Source organism: Zea mays, chromosome 10 (assembly GCF_902167145.1).
Source record: "Zea mays cultivar B73 chromosome 10, Zm-B73-REFERENCE-NAM-5.0, whole genome shotgun sequence".
Classification (NCBI taxonomy): Eukaryota; Viridiplantae; Streptophyta; class Magnoliopsida; order Poales; family Poaceae; genus Zea; species Zea mays.
The window spans coordinates 102,330,174-102,346,227 of NC_050105.1; the positions used below are offsets into that span (position 1 = coordinate 102,330,174).

Genomic DNA, 16,054 nt, shown 5'->3' on the forward strand with positions numbered 1-16,054 from the left:
CCTCCGTCAGGCTCCGCCGCTCCTCCGACGGCCACGACATCACACCAGCTGGGTGCCAAGATCTCTCCGGCTGCCACATCGGCATGTACTTAGGACGCTAGCTCTCCCCCGCTAGACACGTAGCACTCTGCTACACCCCCATTGTACACTTGGATCCTCTCCTTACGCCTATAAAAGGAAGGACCAGGGCCCTCTTAGAGGGGGTTGGTCGCGCGGGGACGAGGACGAGACAGGCGCTCGCGTGAGGCCGCTCGCTTCCCTCTCCTGCGTGGACGCTTGTAATCCCCTACTGCAAGCGCACCCGACCTGGGCGCGGGACGAACACGAAGGCCGCGGGATTTCCACCTCTCTCACGCCCATCTCCGGCCACCTCACTTCCCCCCTTCGCGCTCGCCCACGCGCTCGACCCATCTGGGCTGGGGCACGCGGCACATTCACTCGTCTGCTTAGGGACCCCCCGGTCTCGAAACGCCGACACAAGGTCTCCTAAAATTTGAATTCAAAAGGATTTGTGAATCAATCACGGATCTGAAAATACGAATAGACTTGGGGTTTTGCCTTTTTGATCAAAACAAGTTGAGATCAATCCACAACCAAAAACTGTGTAAACCAGAGGTTCTTAGTGATCTAAGGACTTAATCAAACCTAGAGAGAAACCCCAAAACAACCCCCAAGTCAAGAACTTGAAGGTTCTTCACAACCACAAAGAGAGGGAAAGGAAGAACACAAAAACAAAAATGACTCAATTTCAGCGGAGACAACTGAGAAAACGAATTGAACTGGCCCTATGGATGGATCCGGCCACCCTTCCTTTAAGTAGAGCAGTGAAGATTACAAACACAGACGCAAGTTCAAAACATATGTGAATCTCGATAGAGGGAAACTAGATTTTCTAAGCGGAAGCCTAAAACAAATAGCCAAAGAGATGGTTGTCCACAATAGCCCACCCATCTGTTTATAGAAGGTTATTTCAATTTCCTAAACTATCCCGAAATACATTGATCCTAGCCACTTAGCCGGGACGAAATGGACAAAATCCTGGGATTTTGATCTGACGGCCATGCACTATACATGAAGTTGTTTCGCCTTGACACACCCTTCGTGATGACGCCACGTGCCGTCTCTGATTCCCGCCAGAATTGCCACTGAGTTTTGAGGCCAAACTCGGTCGAAACCCGTCGTCTGTAGCGCTGGGTGGTTTTTCGAGGATCAACCACCAAACCACAGCGAGTAGCGCACCGTGTGTGTGCGTCCCCCACGTCCTAGACATGTGTCTCCCCAGTCCTCGACAATGCTGGCAACAAGGCCCGCTCCGCCACGTCCTCACGTGAGTGCATGTCCCAGGTGTCAGCCACCACGGCTAGTTACCCGATGACACTGGTCCCTCGGTCAAGTCACAGCACTCGTCATTCACCACTCCCGATCCATCACCATGAATCTGCATGACCTTCACTTTCACCGTCGACCACTGTACCTGTGCTCCACACCTGCACACCACAAGCAGCCGAGAGACATGGTGGCACACATATAACTCACGCCTCAGTTAGTCCACGACTCAACCCAAGACGCTACCCGTTGACAATCACTCATCATCAACCCGAACCATAAGAGACAAATTAACCTTATTTCGCAATACATCTTTAACATGTACGTTTAGTTTTTTTTCTTTAGTCGTGTGTCTATCACTTAGCCATATATAGGCTAAGAGTTTTGTTCCGTAGTCGTGTATTAACTTGATGTACTGCTCTAGGATGCATTAAAATCTTCTTTTTCAAAGAAAAAAATCTTTCAATTTCTAGGAACCCAAACAACAATGCCTTATATAAAGAGAGAGAGATAGGGAGCCATTTTGAGATATTCTTCTACTAGCAAAAAATCTGCACTGCTGGTCAATAGTTTTGCACACATGAATCTGCTGAAACTACAAAGTCATCATTCGGTATGCCAAAATATTGCTCCTTCGCATCACCTTCCAAATTCACAGTAAACTGACTCAGGCACAAGACACCACCACTAGGGGTAGACAAGAATTGATCGCAACCGGTCATTTCAAATTCATGAGATAACGCTGCAACCCACCATATATTGCCTGTTGTGCCAATTTACAGGACTATAGCAACAAGGAATTAATGCGTCAAAAAGTACTTGGCTCAAACAGTTTTGCACCTTCTATAAATTGGATGCCACACAAACGAATGTGCGTATCGAACCAACCGAAGATCATTGCTGGCAAGGAGAGCTACGTAACCGGTACGCCCAGCCAGAATACATTATCATAATATATACATGGTGAAAGTTCTGTAAAAAAAAGATAGAACAGCTTATATGATTTGGAATGGATAGAATATATATGTTGCATTTTTTCGTAGTAATATATGTGCATATTTATGTATGTTCCTACTGTTGCACAAGCTTATATAGTTCTACTTCCGTTTTTGAATATTTGTCGTCCACTAGTTTATTTTTGAATTAAAACGTGATAAATAAAAAAGAACAGAGGAAAATACTGAACTTGACTACTGATGGTACAAAAGGCATGTATATACACATTGATAGATCATCCATCATCTCATTATTCCTGATGGCTTCTTGCTTCTGCATATATATGCTCTCACAGGTTCATCAGGCTCACCCAAGATCAGCAATGAAGATTCTTGTGTGTGCTATTCTCATGCTTGTCCTCATCGGCAATTGCACTGCAGAGATGCCCCCGATAATGGCTGCAGAAAAGAGCCGTGACCAGCTGGTCGCAGGACGAGCAAAGCCATGTGTAACGTTGAAGGAGGAACATGGTACTAATAACAAAAACAGTCCAGGACCAGGAGAGCATGAGCCTCGCCCTACTTAAACCATGTGTATATTGACCTAATTTCCCAGAAAACTTAAACCGTCTACGTACTACCCGTCTTAGAGACGATGACGGTATATATGCGTGTGTAATCTATCTATCTATCTACATACATATATAAATAAAAATGGATGCGGCTGTCAAAAAGGGGTGGCACAATATGTACCTCATCTCGCCTCCAAACTTCCAGGTCACAACTCACCAAGAATATGAATTACATAGAAAAAAATTATTATCAGCCGTTTCTTTCTGCTTGGCCATCATGTGCATTTGAGACGTTAGGCTGTGTCCAGCAGCTTGCGGAAGAGGCTGTGGACGCGAGCTTTTCGCGGTACCCTGTCACTGTAGATGCTTCCAACAGATACCGCACGCGGCTGCGTAAAGAAGGGAAGCGCGGTCGGCAGTGCGAAATAATTCGGCTGTATGTTTGATGCAGTAGAGTTAATAGATAGTTGTCTAAAAAATTGCTAGTGTAATTAACTAACTAACAAATAGTTAGCTAACTATTAACTAATTTACTAAAAATACTATTAACTAATTTACTAAAAATAGCTAATAGTTGAAGTAGTGTTTGGATGACTATAGCTAATTTTAACCACTAACTATTAGCTATAGTGCATTCAAACACCCTCTTAGTTTATTCAAACACCCTTCAAACTTCTTCGTAGCCTTCTCCTGCGAACCGAGTTCAGCGGAATCTTGTGCACTAGAGTTATCACCTTGAGCAATGATAGGAAATGATTTCTTGCAACATATAGCCACATCAATTGCAGCCTCCCAATACTCGTCTCGATGGAGAACTTGTAGCAGTAACTGTGTAGGGAGATAACGTATTGCATGCATCTTATTAGGCTCCTCGATCCAGGACCATTTTACAACTGAACCTAATGTCTCAAAAACAGATCATAAGCAAACTGCAGCACACAAGGCCCAACAAGAGTACAAGGCATGCACAAAATGCAAGGTGTTGCTAAATTAAAGACATACAGAAGTGAAAGACTCACGTTGAAGAAGCATTACAGTATGAAGAGCTTCAAAATACAGTGGTGCTTTAAAGGAATACAAATTTCTCTGGATTGTCTACATGATTAATAATTTTTTGGATGAAAAAAAATACAAGCTAAATCAATAAACATGCAAGTTTCAATGATTTTTGCCTACCTATTTATGAATCCAAGAAATCCAGGATAGAACTTGCTTAGAATCTCTGGTAAAAAAACTTGTCTTCGAATAAACACATAATGAAATACACAGCAGACTAATCACTTCTATAGCAGCCTCAGGGTCTAATGGATAAGGCTCATGATTGTCTGGTGACAGGCAATTAATCTGTGAATTTAAAGACTCTAGAAAAGCATAGCCATAATCTTCTTTTTTAAATCCAGTGGGAGTAGAAAATCTTGATTCAGGTATCTTCTGACGTTTGGCAGAAGTGCTTTTCCTCATTCTGTGATGTTCTTTTATGGACTGCAGCAAAGATTACATCATTTTAGCATATCCAATTATTCACAAATCAACTGACATGAAAAATAATGTAAAGTGTTGTTTTAAATAAAGATGTGAAATCAGGTCAAAAGTGTGAATAGTTTCATAGTGATAGGTGTAAATTGTAAAGAAATTAGCATGTCCACCACAACCATCAACAAAAACATATAAATCATCGCTAGGAGAAACGAAATAGAGATGTACCCTTGTGGTTTGCCTGAGAATTCATATACCAAATAATACAAATGATGCATTAGAGGGAATAAGGCAAAGAAAATCAAGTATATCTAAAAAATGTCAATTGAGGCACAATTAAACAGTTAAAGCACCTTATAAATGCCCTGTTTACTGAGAAGAATTTGTGGGTATTGGTTTGCTTCATCTTCATTGTTTGATGGGTCACTATCATCCTCTTGTGGAGGATTTTCATATCCAATAAAAAATGAAGTAGCAGCTATCATAATCCTGCGTGTAATGACAATCATTTTAGGTTGGGAGTAGCGAATAGAATTTTTTTAAAAAAAAATTGAAGCAGTGATGAGGAATGTACTGAAAAGGACTTGCTCCTGCTCCATCCCAAAAACTATAATTTCCACCTATTTGCAACGAATTTGTGAGACATTGACTACTTGTTTTTTAAACTTACTGACAAGAAATTAAATTAGCTCAGTTGATAACAAAGTCCAGTTGTTATACGGCTAGTGTTACAGAGCCGTTTGTATCTGAAATTTGTAGGACATGTACAGTGGAGAAACACCAAAATGGTTCTCCAAGTACAAGAGATAGCTAAGAGACTATATTATACATATAATGTAGTGTCTATAAATATGGTCTATTGATAAATACAAAAGTAAATGCGTTTGTACAACATCAAATCTATAGAACAAACGATAAATTCATATAGTGGGAAATAAGACGTCTGTTGCTATTTGGGTTAGAAGTCCGAGACGTCTCTTTAGGAAGAGACTTCAGGAAGAGACGACTCCACGATTTTTTGTAAATACCTCTTTAAATACCTTAATAGCCTTTACATTAAACACCATTGTACATGCCTTTAAAACCACTCACATATTGGTGTTTAATTGATTCACGTTGTTTTGACCGTTTGAAGTTCAAAAACTTCAATAACCGTCACGTAGAACCACCCTATAAGCAGATATGGTGTTTAGGTTTATTAATGTCCCTTCATATTGTATTTCCTCACTAATCCAATATGGATCCCATAGTCACTCAACAATGGATCTCCACATCTCAACAAAACGTTGCAAAAGACAGGAACTAACAATGATTGATAACAAGATTGACAGCACAATTGATCACTAATGTGGCGCTGATTAAGACAAGGGTTGGAACTTGAAAGCAGCCTTACGAATGAATTAGAGATTACATATGAATGAAAAACGAGATCAGTGCTACAAAAGAGCAACTGTACGTCGTACGGTGAACAACAAGAGTATATTTATATTACACAGCACTGCTCTCGATCACCTACCATACCAAAGCTAACGAACGCTCCAGCACAATGTACATCTATTATCCACTGTAAATGAACTTGCACATGGCCAAAAGAATTTACAGTGCCCAAAAACCTAGCTCTCATCTAGCTACTCGTATTTGACGCCACAATGCGTTAAAAGGAACCAATGTGCCGTCGCATTTGACGCCAATGCATAAAAAAAAGGATTAGTGTGCGTCGACAGCTGTACAGTTTGGTGGCTGCTGCTGACGCTGGCCGCTCAGGGAGGCCATCCTTGCTCGTTCCTCTGAAATCAGAAACCGAGTGTTTTGCTCAGTACAAGAGTTACTTTTACTTCGAAAGTCCTTTTTGCATTGTGATGCGAATAATTTGCTGTTTGCTCACCTCCTGTAACGATTAGCTTCTCGACGCGTGTCACAATGTGCTTTCCGTACGTGTAATTCTTCAGTTCATTCAAGTGTAACTTGATGCTCGAGAGGATCATCTCTAGGTATCTTTCATCACATGTCTTAAGGACTTTCTGTACAACATAGTTACCAAACTGATCCTTCATCAATTCCTGCCAAACAGATGCATAGAGTCATGATTCATGTACCCAAAATTGCATTAGCAAAAAAAAGGAGGACCATCAAACTTGTTAGACTCCGTCAAAGAGAACACGACAATGCATGTTCAAACGGATTAAAAGCCAAAGCACCATGTGCATGTACAACATATACATAATACCTGTGCCAATTGAAATCTAGCAGATAGGTGCCCAGAATATTCCACAAGGCTCCTATGAAACTAGCAGCAGATGTGAAATTAATTCTAGTTACACAAGAGAGAGAAACAACCATGGTGCTAATGACGTGTGAATGCCATCTATTATTGTCATGGAAAATACAGCCGTGACAGGAATTAGGTGGAATTATGCAGATGTAATCATAATGTCTTGAAACACTGAATCAAGTAGGCATAAAACTGGAACGGTTTGTCTATGAAATGCTAAAATGTACCCTCCTATAGCAATACAAAATAGGACAAACCTGAAATGTTTGACCAGAAGAAATGATCTCCCCAATAAGGCTATCACGTTCTTCAAGAGTTCCAAACTCCAAACATTTCTCGATGACATTAGAAGCATACTTTAGCTTGCTCAAGATGACCACTTGCCCAGAGAGCTTTTGAATGATGGCCGAACGCTCTTCTGGTTTCCCATGTTTCAACACATGCTATAGAATGTTTGAAACAGATTCATAAAAATAAACCACGTCAGTACAACAGAGGCAAAGGCAACAGAACATAAAAGCACAGCAGAGAAAGTAGCTTGATTTTGCTCAGATATCATTAACACAACTCCTGAGTTTATCGAAGTGAACATTCCAATGTACAATCAAAAGATAGATATTCAAATAATTTACATAAAGGAATAGAAATAATTTACATACCTGAACAACATAGTTCCCAAATTTATCATCTGTCAGATGGAAGGTTTGCTGCACAATTTCATTCATGGTAGCACTTTGAGTCACAGGATCATGGCAATGCTCTAAAACTCTCTGCAACAATCAAATTAGTTAGTCCATGAAACAAGACTTATCTTTAAAAAGTGAATGATGTGTTACGTACCTGAATAACTCTGCAGCCATATTGATGGGTACATAAAACAAGAATTTGTGAAAGTATAGGATCAATAACAAATGGAATGCGGTCTTCAGGAACACACTCGATGCATTTCTGGATCACATGGTTACCATTTTGATCACCAATACATTTCAGAATATGATTCCTGAGCTCATGAACAATGTCAATCTTTCGATCCTTATCAACTACCTCCAAAACCTGTTAATAACAAACATAAATTATCTAATAGAGCACCACGGGGACAGACTAAACTTCATTGGACGTAGTGCAGGAGATCAACAAAAAGAAATTAAAAATTAATGATGCATGTGGTTCTAATACTATTGGATTTCAAAAGGATTACGACAATTTATTGTGGATGATTTGCCATAGATGGCAATAACAGGACTACGGAGATTCAAGCAAATGTGGGCAACACACAGGACTAAGTTCAGTAATTTAGGACATAAATCAGATAAAGCAAACTATAATTGGTGATGAAGCTTCCGTAACAGTATCACATGTAAAATGAAGAGGCTGTTTGAGACTAATTTAAGAGGCACAGAACTACCAAAGGACTTGCAACTAGGGTTACAGATAACTAGAACTAGAAACAAAAATAACACCACAATGAAAAAGGTAACAGTCCCCAACAGGGTGGCAAACTAACTTTAAAAGAAAACTGTTTTGTATCCATCAAGGCGTCAACTAAATATCCAGCATGTTAAAATAAAATACATGTCACTTGAACTCAAGCCAAACATAGAAATTCGAATCTAGAAATGATAAAACATATTGGCCTATAGTGGAGACCAACATACTGAAATGACTTGGTGCAGCAGGAGCACTTCATATATAAACATTAGGTGCATGCAACAAAGGAGCATTTAAACCAAAGTGAAAGAAAGTTTATATGAAACAAAAGAACGCCTCAAAATTTCATTATCCACACAAATCTAATAAAATAATAAAGAACTGTAGTAAAAGAATTGTAACAAATACTACCTCCATCCAGAAGTAAAACACTTTTTGGGAAAAAGGTCAAATTTCATGTATTACAAAATACAGGTGTTTTGGTGTACAAAAATTCATGTCGATTCCGTAGCAACGCACGGGTATATAACTAGTTAGACATGAACTTCAAATGCTTTCATAAAATACTGGTTTTGCAGGAACAGATGATATATTTTATGAGAAAATAATGGTGAAAGGTAACTTCAAAAACCTGACGAAATAATAAAAGGGATTAAATCATTAAGGTGACTGGCAGCATTTATACATCAGAATAAATGCAATCATCAAACTAAAATCATATTTTGTTATTAATGGTTTACACAAACTAATTGCAAGCTACTGAAGAAAGCAGCAGGTCACAATACTCGTTGGAAAGAAAAAGCAAGGGTGTACCCAGTGTCGTAGGGTCTAGGAAAGGGTATCTTTAAGCATCAAGCCTTACCCGCATAATATGCAAAGGCTGGGGCTCGAACCTGGGACCTTCCGGTTACAGACGGTAGGCTCTACCGCTGCACCAGGCCCACTCTTCTGGAAAGAAAATGCAAGCAATTCCAAAATTTGCTAACTAAGAAAAGTAATGTGACATCAATCTAGGGGAGAACAAGCCCGAAATTGTTACATTAACAGGGAAACCGGGGAAATAAATTTGGTATATGTGTATGTGGTTAAACTGCAATGCCATCAAGGACTGCACAGCTCCACCATTGTAAGCAGCATATGACAAGCCAATAGACCCCTGCCCTCTTTATATAAATAAATCTTTCTTATGGCTACTCTCAAGCAGAATTTTCATGTGTGCTAAGTAGGTTGAAGACTAAATCTATTTATATGAAAAACAGTAAAAAAACATATAAAATTTCGTTTTAAACAACAGAATAAAATTAAGAATTTAAATTCAGATCTTATATTTGAAAAAAGAGACCTTGTAAACAGTTGTACAAAACATGGCATGTGCATGCACAAATGGTACAAAGCATAGACAAATCACATATTTTGTTCAAAGCTTTGATGGCATAATATATATATATATATACACACACAAAATACTAAACATAGAACAGACCTTCTGAACTACCCTGCAACCATACATCTGGAGGCTGAGTTCCAAAATGTGACCTTTGAGTTGATCTGCCAATTGGATTAACTGCCTTTCTGTAGCGAACTCGAAAAACTGAGAACATCGTAATCTCAATGTCAGGATTACACAGGAAACAGAGATATCAAAGTAGGATAGACAGATATACCTTCTGGATAACATAATTGCCAAAAACATCAGTTGTTAGAGCAATGGCATTGGATAATATCTCTGGAAATATTTTTTCCCGGTCATCCAGTGATGCAATTTCGAGTTTTTGTTGAATAAACCGGCTTCCATATTGATCCATACTGCATTAGTTAGACAAGAAATGAATGAATGAAGAAATTTTCCATTCAAAAATAGAAATGTGGAAAGAAAGACTTACCTAATTTCCTTAACGTGACCCACTAAATCAATCAGTTCCACTGAATCAGCACCGTTTCTATCTGCATTATCCAAAGAAAGCACATCCAGGTAGTTTGATAATGTATTATCATGATAGGCATGTGATCCAATATTTCTACCCATTGCCTTCCTATTGAGGGACAAGAGCCGTGATTGCCGATCACCATGGGATAGAATGCACCGCGAGTTTGAATAAAAATGAGATCCAGATCTTTGCATTCTTGAACAGGGAAAACAAGGCTCATCATGATAGATCCTACTATCGTTATATGACAGATTATCCTCCTGCAGATACTGTTGTGCAAGTATCTCCTTAAAAAATGTCATTCGACTCCTAGCCAAATCCAGGTCTGTATTGCTGTTGTATCTGTTGCTCATGGGGTTGGACATGTTAGTCACAGACACATTGCGAGAAAGATTGGTCCCTCTAGGAAAGTTGCCTGATTGCATTATAGCTAGCTGGTCAGCCAAAGATGGGCGATCAACACCCTTTATGTGATGGCGATTGATCCTTGAAACATTGGAACCATCTAATGCACATGCACTGGTCTGCCTCCGTAAAATACCATCTCCATATATTCGTGATGGATGCACATCTGACCTAGGTGCATGAAAAACATTACCAACCAAAGATGATCGGGTTTCATCAACAGTTTTAGAGAAATCTCTTTGACGCTCGAGTATTTCATCTGCTAGCTCTTCCCTATTATTCCTTTGATCCATTACTGAATTATTAGACAGCCTCAACCCAGATAAAGCATCTGAAATATCAGAATCAAACATGGAGGAAGCATCAAGATCCCTATTACCATAAGCATTCATGTTTTCAATGTTTGACATGAAGTGATTCTGGATATTTCTGTGATATTCAGCATTGTCTGGATTCATATCTGTCCAAAGGAGATTCATATCAAATGCATAGTTTGCCATAGCACCACCACTATGAACTGTGCTCGGTCCAAACTGCCATTCATCCCAGTCTCCTGCACCATTAAACAGTTGGCCAGATGGTCCAACAGATAAAGATGTAGAATTGCCAAAATGTTCCTGAAGCAAAAATACAAAACCTAAAATTATTTGGAATGAACACATGATGAAAAAAAAATATAAATGAAGTTGTCCCTTCTATGAAGTATATTAGATAAACAAGAATAAGACATTTTCTTCCAACAGTTGGCAAAAATGAAAACATCAAAGTTAAACAAAAGAACTGTGAAACAATCTTAAAGATAAGAGGTTTTACAAAAACAAATGGTACACTTTAAATCATTAAGCATGCAAACATAACAGTGAATACCAGCAGCAGAACCAAGGATAGGATACAGGGTGATGCTGCCTGGGCTGCAAACCCCCCCCCCCCCCCACCGCTCCAACCCACCACATCCGCTGCCCATGTTACCCCTTTTAGCCCTATATGTACAGTATCTTGATTGATGTGTATTACCATGATTAACAAGCCCTAAAGTATGGTTTACATCTAATATTTCATTATTAAGCATCGTCATTGTCCTATTCCAAGCTAGGCCCCTGAATATAGTGGCACCAGCACTGTTCTTAAGGCGTCGCCTAGGCGTCCGGGCAGTGGTCTAACGCCTAGGCGCCGCCTAGGCGTCCAGGCGGTGCTCCAACGCCTTGGACCGCCTTACCGCTTTAAAAACCATGGGCACCAGAACAAATAAGAAAAGATGCATGTAGAACAAGTTCAGTTCTGAGCAAATATGAATTGAATCCAATCGTCAAATTATATTTGACATGTAAAATAATCTCTCTAAAAATGAAGATAGAAACAGGCATCTGCTAAAATAAAACCAGATTTTACGAACCTTAATTGTATAAATAGATGAAAAAGTGCAACAAGGAAAAGAGGAAAAGAATTTCCCTCAAATTATGTATCTTCATGAGTTATCCAAGAAAGCCATTCTATCAGATGTAGGGATGTGAACGAACGGAATCGGTCAGGATAAACCTTTATCGTCTTAACTTTTACATTTTAATTCGTAAACAGATTAGGGTTCAGAATTATCGGACACGGGATGTGCGGGATGACGAAAATGAACTATTCCGAACAGAAATGCATCGGTAACGGTCAAAAATCGAAAAGTAAACGAAAACACCATCCATATCATACGTAATCTCATCAATGAACAGCAACTATATAATAATAATATATTAATATGAGTAACATAAGTACATAAATTCATAATAGGTCTATGAAAACATGTAATAAGTCAATATAGTGCAATTAATTAAGTAGACACATAATTGCACAAGCACACTGGTAGTTCACCAAAGTCAACCACACGAAACATAGTACTCAAGCTAAAAGTCATCCTGCACCAAGTCCTTCCTCTCTATGTCCTTGTCATACTATAATTTTATATACAGAAATATGAGATACAATTTTGCATACAGAAATACCGGATACACTTATGGGCAGGGCAGTGAGCTGACTAACAATGTCAAAACGGGATATACCATATTTGAATACGGTACGATGCTGTATTAATGCGGGATAAACGAAAACGATCAAGATATGGCCTAAACTGTTTTCATTCTGTTTTCGTTTTTTTCAATCCTTTTTCATACCGTTTTCACATTTGTCTGAAAATACGAATCCGAGTGGGGTAAATATAAAAATCGGTACGGAACAGGGTTTTTCCCAACGGTTTACGTCCCTAACCTTATGGTCTGGACATGGCAAATGGACAAGAATGCGTAGTTCAAGTGTTGAGGAACTAGATAACAGCAAACATCATTAGCAGTAAGCGGCTCCCAATATATATAGCATATACTTAGGATAACTTGTGTCTAGACAAGAACATGTGGCAAATTCAAATATTTTAAGCAAAATCACACATGGATTTTTGCCACTCACAATGTTGTCTTCTTGTTATAATTACCACTGTATCTATGAATTGTGGGTCCAGCTGGGTCTATGAAATGTGGGCCTGATGGCAATTTTACAAACATGTTTCTTGCTGATGGCAAATATCAGAATCTCTCATTTAGAAGAACACATCCGACCTGGCATCCAAGTAACTACCTAATCTATAAATAAAAGACAAATATAAACACCTCCAAGAACCTACAGAATGACACTCATGAAACACTACTGTTTAGCATTGAAAACCAAACACTAAAGATGGTAACTTCGTCGTTTCTGCCAACTTCCTTGCACGTAGAAACCTTAATCATCTATCTATTTAATAAAAGGGCTAAAATGCAAATCCCAAACCAACCACCGAAAAGAACAGAAGAACATCAAACTACTCCCAGTAGCAACCGTGACCAGTGAGATGCATCTCTAATCCTCAGAGGCCCATCGACGGAAAAATGGCAATGGCAAAACCCAACCTTACGGACCAAAGAAACCAAAACCATCGACGAACTCAAGATCAGCAACACCCTCACCTGAGCTCCGGCGGCACCGCGGCACCTGCTGACCTCGTCCATCCTCGCGCCAAACATGAGCCCGTCGATCCCGGAGAAGAACGACGCGCCGTCACCGCCGCCGCCAAATACCCTCCTCTCCGCCGCCGCCGCTGCCGCCGCCGCGCCCTCCATCGTTGGCGGCGCGCTGCCACTGCGCAGAGGGTCCCACCCACGCAGCGCCTCCCCTCCATCGCCACAGCCGACACCGCCGTCGCCGAATGGAGCCATCTTCTTCGCCTCCTCTCACAACGCCGCACGCGCGCGCTCGCGAAAAAATAGATTGGGTTTGAACGAAACCACCTGCAAAAGGGGCGGGGAACAAATGAGCGCGCCCCGGTGGCCAGGGTGGGTGGCGGCGCCCTTTTTTCTCTAGGGTTAGGGTTTCCGGGGTTTTAGGCTCTGGGTTTAGAGGGGCGGGAGGGAATGGAAATCTTGGCATCGCTAGGACTAGGATTCGGCGCCGGGAAAGCCGGAGATAGGAGTGAAATTACCTTCAGGAACAGTGCTTCGTTGCTGGTTTCTCTAGTCTAGTTTCCATGAAAAAAACAGTACGCCGTATAATTGAGTAATGAAAACGGTACCTATTCGGATACATTTATTTTGGACTTTTTTTTATAGTGAATAGATATGATATAGAATCTGCTTTGCAAATTAATATTCTGATTTTTAACATTAAGATTGTAAAAATTTATATAAAATAAACTTTAAATTTATCATATATCTTATCAGATGGTAGATATAAAATTCGGTTAGCATTTGAATATGGATACGGATACATTTTTGTATCTTTTTGTTGTAGGGAGCAAATAATGTATAAAACAATTTATGCAAAATTTCATTCATATATGTAATACAATGTGCTTGATAGCACAAGAAAATATTAGCATCAAATTTTATACATATATTTTATTCTTATATGTTAGCGTTCTCGTAGCTGCCGCTCTAGCAACAAACCCCATCCATTTCGCAACAACCTTCGTCCGCTTCTTCCGTCGTTGCACCGCCATCGGCGAGGAGGATTAGAGCGCTCGCCTTCAAATAAGGATGTTCACTAGGTGATAAAAGTTGCATCGAGTCCAGCTAACTCTGAACCTCCGCGTCGCCCCTAGGGACCAGGACCCCGTCTCTTAGCTCACTCGTCTTCCGCTTCAGCGCGAGCTCTGCTCCGCTCCTCCCATCCCATGGGCAACATGGCATCAACGGTAGATCTACCTAGTGTGCGCTTCATTTGGTCACTGTTGTTCTCGTCGGGTCTATTATTGTAGAGACCGCTCTAATTGTCGTGTTTTTCGCAGGGGACGTCCACATACAAGGACACAAACTTCTCAAATAAGCAAGCCAAGCTGCTCAAGACACAGAAGTTCCCGTCCGAGCTTGACCATCTGGCCAGTTCGTTCTTTCACGCATACTATTTGTTTCTCAATTTGGTTGTAACGAGCGCATAATACTTTGGGGATATATAGCTGTTGTCTGCAAGGGCTTCCTCTGATTCAGCGATTTTGTGCTTGGTAGGTGGATACGTCAAAGGTCAAGTTGGACGTGATGAAGCCTTGGATTGCCAAGTGGGTCACTAAGCTACTTGGGTTCGACGTATGTTTCTAATCCATCCAGAGGTAGTTACATTTTCCACTGAAAATTAGCCCGGGTGCTACAGTCGTCTTGTTGCTTGTGAGCTTGCGCCCTTTTCTTCTTTTTGTAGGGTCTTTACTTAACGAGAACCCCAACAACGATAGGAACAAGATATGGCAGAAAAGCTCTTGAGAGTTATTTTGGAAAACACTTCCTTTTCTCCATTCATTTCTGAATCCCTTCAACATAGTGTGTAGTTCGTGCATTCCACACATCACCAAATGTGGCGAGGTCTTATACAGATTTCTAGCCATTTAACTGTGGAACATTGCTAGAGCATAACTATGAAAAAGTTTTGTTCATGCCAAATTCATTTCACATTGAATTTTAAGTGAAACCAACTATACAATTGGAAATGAGTAAAGGCTCTGTAAAAGCGGAAAATGATTTTATTGTTTAATGTGATACTCTAAAGGCAAGAGCAAGTATATATTTCAGTAAGAATGTTAAGCATTAGAGGATAAACTTGTTGTATTTGGTATTTCAGGAATGATCTTGCTGGAGCACTTATGCTTTTCTATGGCTTGCTAAACTTGGAGAAAATTGTTAAGCCATCGCCATAAATGAATTTGCATGTGTTACTTATGAAATCTCAATGATGATTTTGGTTAGGGCATCAGACCTACACCATCTTCTCTCTCCCAACTCCTAAGCCAAAACATTGTCTACAATTTAATTCGGGCATAGGGGCTCCTTTTTCAACTCATTTTCGGTCTTTTGGCTAAGATCAAGTGTAATATTTGTTTTACCAGTTCAATATCTGGTATATGAACAATTTGTTCACTTTGACATTAAATTCATTCATTATGGGTATTTTTATGTGGAGGGTCTATTAAGACTCCTAAGTGTCGCTTAATCACCCAACCAATATCATCAAATATGGTTGAGTACCGTCGCAACACACGAGTATTAGACTAGTAATTCTTAATCAACGAGTATTCAACCTCTCACCTATAAAACACATTTTCTACTATTTAAATTATTAAAAAAATGTTTAAATGATCTATAAGCGAATCTAGAGGTGGGACAATAGGGGTTGAGCTTGAGCCCCTCCTATCGCCGGTAAGCCCAAGAGCCCCCT

General features: G+C 40.0%; 1 protein-coding gene, 1 long non-coding RNA gene and 1 pseudogene across 2 annotated transcripts; 2 read left to right on the forward strand and 1 right to left on the reverse strand.

The window, feature by feature from the left end:
- The first annotated feature begins 481 nt into the window (after window positions 1-481).
- On the forward strand, window positions 482-3,086 carry LOC103641504 (uncharacterized). Its single transcript, XR_560361.3, has 2 exons — window positions 482-2,250; window positions 2,618-3,086. It is a non-coding gene; the product is annotated as an uncharacterized lncRNA (long non-coding RNA).
- A 2,595-nt stretch (window positions 3,087-5,681) lies between these two features.
- LOC100383330 (uncharacterized) lies at window positions 5,682-13,745 on the reverse strand. The gene is made up of 9 exons (NM_001361998.1): window positions 13,324-13,745; window positions 9,893-10,959; window positions 9,674-9,815; window positions 9,493-9,600; window positions 7,422-7,634; window positions 7,241-7,351; window positions 6,839-7,024; window positions 6,195-6,369; window positions 5,682-6,096 (listed from the first exon to the last, which is right to left on the reverse strand). The coding sequence occupies exons 1-9, from the start codon at window positions 13,570-13,572 to the stop codon at window positions 6,017-6,019; spliced, it is 2,331 nt and encodes a 776-aa protein (NP_001348927.1). The 5' UTR covers window positions 13,573-13,745; the 3' UTR covers window positions 5,682-6,016.
- Window positions 13,746-15,674: 1,929 nt separating this feature from the next.
- Window positions 15,675-15,835, forward strand: LOC111590416 (uncharacterized; annotated as a pseudogene).
- The last annotated feature ends 219 nt before the right edge of the window (window positions 15,836-16,054 follow it).